Source organism: Protobothrops mucrosquamatus, unplaced genomic scaffold, assembly GCF_001527695.2.
Source record: "Protobothrops mucrosquamatus isolate PMUCROS unplaced genomic scaffold, P.Mucros_1.0 scaffold1232, whole genome shotgun sequence".
NCBI lineage: Eukaryota > Metazoa > Chordata > Lepidosauria > Squamata > Viperidae > Protobothrops > Protobothrops mucrosquamatus.
In genome coordinates this window covers 371,845-376,616 of record NW_015387439.1, presented here as the reverse complement: position 1 = coordinate 376,616, position 4,772 = coordinate 371,845, and the positions used below count along the sequence as shown (strand labels likewise).

At 54.1% G+C, this 4,772-nt stretch overlaps 1 protein-coding gene across 2 annotated transcripts in view; it reads left to right on the top strand.

The window, feature by feature from the left end:
- STRN4 (striatin 4) overlaps positions 1-4,051 on the top strand; it is an 11,362-nt gene extending 7,311 nt beyond the window's left edge. For both annotated transcript variants that reach the window (XM_015820993.1, XM_015820992.1), the window contains exons 11-16: positions 153-274; positions 1,273-1,437; positions 2,087-2,227; positions 2,427-2,525; positions 2,796-2,882; positions 3,882-4,051. In XM_015820993.1, the coding sequence (XP_015676479.1) occupies positions 153-274; positions 1,273-1,437; positions 2,087-2,227; positions 2,427-2,525; positions 2,796-2,882; positions 3,882-4,051 (784 nt within the window). The remainder of the gene's footprint in view (positions 1-152; positions 275-1,272; positions 1,438-2,086; positions 2,228-2,426; positions 2,526-2,795; positions 2,883-3,881) is intronic.
- Positions 4,052-4,772: the final 721 nt, after the last annotated feature.

Here is a 4,772-nt window from a genome sequence, read left to right as displayed (position 1 = left end):
GGGGGTGACAGAACCTCAGAAGGCAACAGAACCATCTTCCCACGAAACCTGGAGATTCCTGAGAATCGGGCTTCGAAAGGCCGTTCGGACCTACTGTTCCATCTGGCCTCTTCCGAGTCATTCCCTGACGCTTCCCCTTGGTTCCTTCCCAGGGGCCCGGTGCTCTCTGTGGCCATGGGTTGCAACAGCGAATCCTGCTACAGCGGTGGATCGGATGCGAGGATCCGCTGCTGGAAGATCCCCGATTTGGGCATGGATCCTTACGACGGCTACGGTAGGAAGCTCCCCGGCCTCCTGGCTTGCAGAGTCGAATCCCGAAAGGAAATGTCGGATGGAGAGTTGGGTTGATGGTTCGGAGACGGGGAACCGTTCGCTCCCCAAACCCTGGTTTAAAAAGCCTGCTGGGGCCCTGGCTGTGCGCTCACACCCTGATCCCCCCCTCCTGCTTTTCGTTTTCCGAAGCTGGTTGTTGGGTCATTTAGTTAAACGTTCCTTTTTACGTGTTCAGTTGTTCAGCAGTTGTCTTAGTCCAGGGGTAGGCAACCATGGCTCTTTGATGACCGGTGGACTTCAACTCCCAGAATTCCTGAGCCAGCCGTGCTGAGGGGAAAGGGAGAGGTTTCCGTGCTGAGCCATGCTGGCTGAGGAATTCTGGGAGTTGAAGTCCACCAGTCATAAAAGAGCCAAGGTTGCCTGCCCGTGTCTTAGTCCAACCTGGGAATACATGGGAGAACCGGTCAATACGGTTTATTCATTACTAAGGTTTATTTGCTTTATTTTTATCCCGCCTTTGTTATTTTTATAAATAAGACAGCAAACTAATATTCCTCTCTCCTCCTATTTGCTGCACAACAGCCACAACCCTGTGAGGTGGGTTGGGCTGAGAAAGAGTGAATTTATTGTCTCCTGGTGATTGACCCAAAGTCACCCAACTGGCTTTCATGCTTAAGGCGGGACTAGAACTCACCGTCTCCTGGCGATTGGCCCAAAGTCACCCAGCCGGCTTTCATGCCTGAGGCAGTACTAGAACTCACCGCTTCCTGGTTTCCAGCCTGGTGCCTTCAGCACTAGACCAAATGGGCTTTTATGCTAGTTCGGTCTGAACACATCTGAGCAGCTGGCAGGCAGAACCATCTTTCCCTCCTTCTGAATTCACGTTCCCCACCGAAGGGCCTGGTGCTCTCCTTGGTCCCCCCTCGTTTGCTGCGAAGCGTCTGCACAAGCGAAGAGTGGCAGACACCGTCTCTCTCTCTCTTTCTCCTTGTGTCCTAGATCCGAGTGTGCTCCACACTGTCTTGGACGGCCACACGGATGCCGTCTGGAGTCTGGCGTTCAGTCTCTCGAGGAACCGCTTGGCCTCCTGCTCGGCAGACGGCACCGTGAGGATATGGGACCCCTGCAGCGGCTCCTGTCTCAGCACCTACAACGCGGAGAGCGGTGAGCTGGGCTGGGTTGGGCTGGGCGTGGCTTCTGCAGAGGGGCGCACGGGACTCTGCAGGGACCACAAGGGGGTGATGCAAACTCCATCCTTTGAGATAAGACAAGATGAGTATATTTCACCATGCACATGTATACATTCGAACTAGACTGTGATGTTTCTCTGTGTCATATACACACATACACACAGATACACATACATATACATACACACAGATACACATACATATACATACACACACAGCCAGAAAGATAGGTAGGTAGGTAGGTAGGTAGATAGATAGATAGATAGATAGATAGATAGATAGATAGATAGATAGATAGATAGATAGATAGATAGATGATAGATAGATAGATAGATAGATAGATAGATAGATAGATAGATAGATAGATAGATAGATAGATAGAATAATCACAGACCGTTTAGAATACATAGCGGAAAAAAGAGTCTTGAGAGTTAACAAGGTTGAAACATCCTTGAATATAAGTTACAAATCTGTTGTAATGTCAGATGGCCAGTAAACAAACGGTTGTAAGTCAAGGACTACCAATAACTGAAAAATCAGAATCCTACAGAGTGGAGGTTTTTTTAATTATTATTACATTTGGGGGCTGACCTCCCCCCGCTCCTACTGGTCCTCCTCTGCAGAAAACGGGAGCCCCACCTCGGTCGCCTTCTCCAGCACCGATGCCACGCGGGTGGTGGCGGCCTTCCAGACGGGCAGGGCGCTGCTCTACGACGTGGAGGCCGCCTGCCCCGTCCTGGCGTTCGAGAGCAGGCCTGCCACTGGTGAGTTGGGGCGGGTGGATGAAGAGGGGGGGGGGCTGGTTTCCCAAGGGAAGGGCTTTCGGTGGTGTGGTGGGGGGGGAGTTGCGGGCTGTTGTGTGAATTTTAGGCGGGCGGGTTGCGTTCTAAAATGAAGGAAGGGTCCTTAGTTCTGAAAGCCCTCTGGAAGCAGAGCTCACACCCTTCTCTTGCCCTCGGCCAGGAGCCAGTCAGATCAACCAGGTGGTGAGCCACCCCACCCAGTCCATCACGATCACCGCGCACGACGACCGAGGGATCCGTTTCCTAGACAATCGGACAGGTAAGGGGGGACTTGGGCCCTCCGATTCCTTCAAGGGCTCCTTGGTGCTCTTTGAGCTGGATGGAGACATTTCATGACCCAACTGGGCAACATCATCAGTGCTAGTAAGGAATGGGCTGAATTTCAAGCCTGAGCTACAGATACTCTCCTTTATCTGGTTCCTTCACAAGAACGGGCAGCGACCCCCATTCAGGGCTGGAAAAGAAAGCCGGCAGGATCCGGTCTAGCCCTGATCACGCTTCCCCTCCCTCTCTCGCCCTCTCTGCCCAGGAAAAGCCGTGCACTCTATGGTGGCCCACCTGGATGCGGTTACCTGCCTGGCCGTGGATCCCAACGGAGTCTTCCTCATGTCAGGAAGTAGGTACCTGCTCTCTTCCTTTGTCTCCCGGGCAGAGAATGGCACTTGCGGCCGACTTCGCAAGTGCCATTCAGCACAACAAACTGGAGGGATGAAGCCGTAAGGTCTGCGGCTCCTCGGCTTCTGTTGGAGCCGGCCGGGGCATTTGGCGGCCCCTTTGGCTGCCCTTGTCCAGCCTGGAGTAAGGAACTGGGAACCAGGGGTCAGCAAGGGCACTCCGCGCACACGGTTTTATTCTGAAGGCGACCGCTCCTTCCTTTTTCCCACTGATATCCAGGCAGTCCTAGACTTACAACCACAACGGAGTCCAACATTTCTGTTGCTAGGCGAGACCGTCATTAGGTGGGTTTTGTCCCACTTTACGACCTGTCTTGCCACAGCGGTTAAGTGAATCACTGCAGTTTTTCAAGTTAGCCACACGGTCGTTAAGTGAATCTGGCTTCCCTCGTTGACTCAGCTTGTCCGAAGGTGGCCAAAGGGGATCACGTGACCTTGGGGGCACTGCGACCGTCGTAAATAGGAGTCAGTTGCCAAGCGCCTGAATTTTGATCCAGTGATCAGAGGGATGCTGCAACGGTCGTAAGCCTGAAAAACGGTCATAAGTCCCTTTTTTCAGCACTGTTGTAACTTGGAACTGTCACTACATAAAACAGTTGTAAGTTAAGGACACCTGTACGTGTGTGCGTGTGTGCCTGTGCACCTTCACATCCCTGTTGGTTCCGTCCTCTGAAACAATCCTGGTTTCTCGTGTGGCCTCTTGAATAAATCAATTGCCCACCCCCGTGCTGGACAAGTCCCGAGTCTTGGATTCAAATGCTGACAGCCCCTGCGTGAGTCCTCCCTTGAGAAGGAGCCGTTTGGCCTTCAAAGGGCCAGCCCTGCTCTCGGTTTTGGCCAGGAGAGGAGAAAGACCCTGGCAGCCCAGGAGGGCCTCGCATTGCGTGGGTGCGCATCTCTGGGTGTGGTTGTGGGTGCTTCCAGCTGCTCTCCTCCCGCAGGCCACGACTGTTCGCTGCGGCTGTGGAACCTGGATAACAAGACCTGCACGCAGGAGATCACAGCTCACCGCAAGAAGCACGAGGAAGCCATTCACGACGTGGCCTTCCACCCCAGCAAGGCCCTGATCGCCAGCGCGGGTGCCGATGCCCTGGCCAAGGTCTTCATCTGAAGGGGAGGCAGGCCTGCAGGTAGGCCCTGCTCCTGGGGGGGGGGAGAGGAGACAGGCAGCATCTGGGCAGGAGGCAGGGGGTCAGACTAGAGGACCTCCAAGGTCCCTTCTGACTCAGTGACAGGTAGTCCTTGACTTAACGACCAAATTTCTGTTGCTAAGTGAGCCAGTTAAGTGAATTTTGCCCCGTCCGAATTTTGATCCCGTCGTGATGCTGCACCGGTCGTAAGTGCAAAAAGCGGTCATAAGTCCCTTTTTTTTAGTGCCGTTATAACTTTGAGTGGTCACTAAATGAACTGTTGTAAGTCGAGGTCTACCTGTATTCTCTCAGGCTGTTAGGAAACACCCCCCCTCGCCCCCTCCCTCCGGGCTTCTTCACAATCCCCTTTCTCTCTCCTCTTCCCAGGATTCCTGGCGCTTCCGCTGCCTTCTTTCTCCGGCCCGGCAGTGGTGCTACGACGGCGCGTCCCTCACCTGCCGGGACCCCTCCCCGCCTCCCCTGAGCTCGGGACCAATGCCTGCTGGACAGCACGAGGGGCCAGCCACGGCTCCTTCCTCGAACTCAGAGCTCAACCTTCTTCACCAGCACTGAAATCTCTGTTTTTCCACTCATTTCACGGCCCCCCCCGTGTTTTTTATTTCCCAGCTCAGGGAGTGGAAAAAAAAACATTTCCTCCGCCCCCCCCCCATGACCGTTGGAGGGGGAAGGAAGCCCCGACTG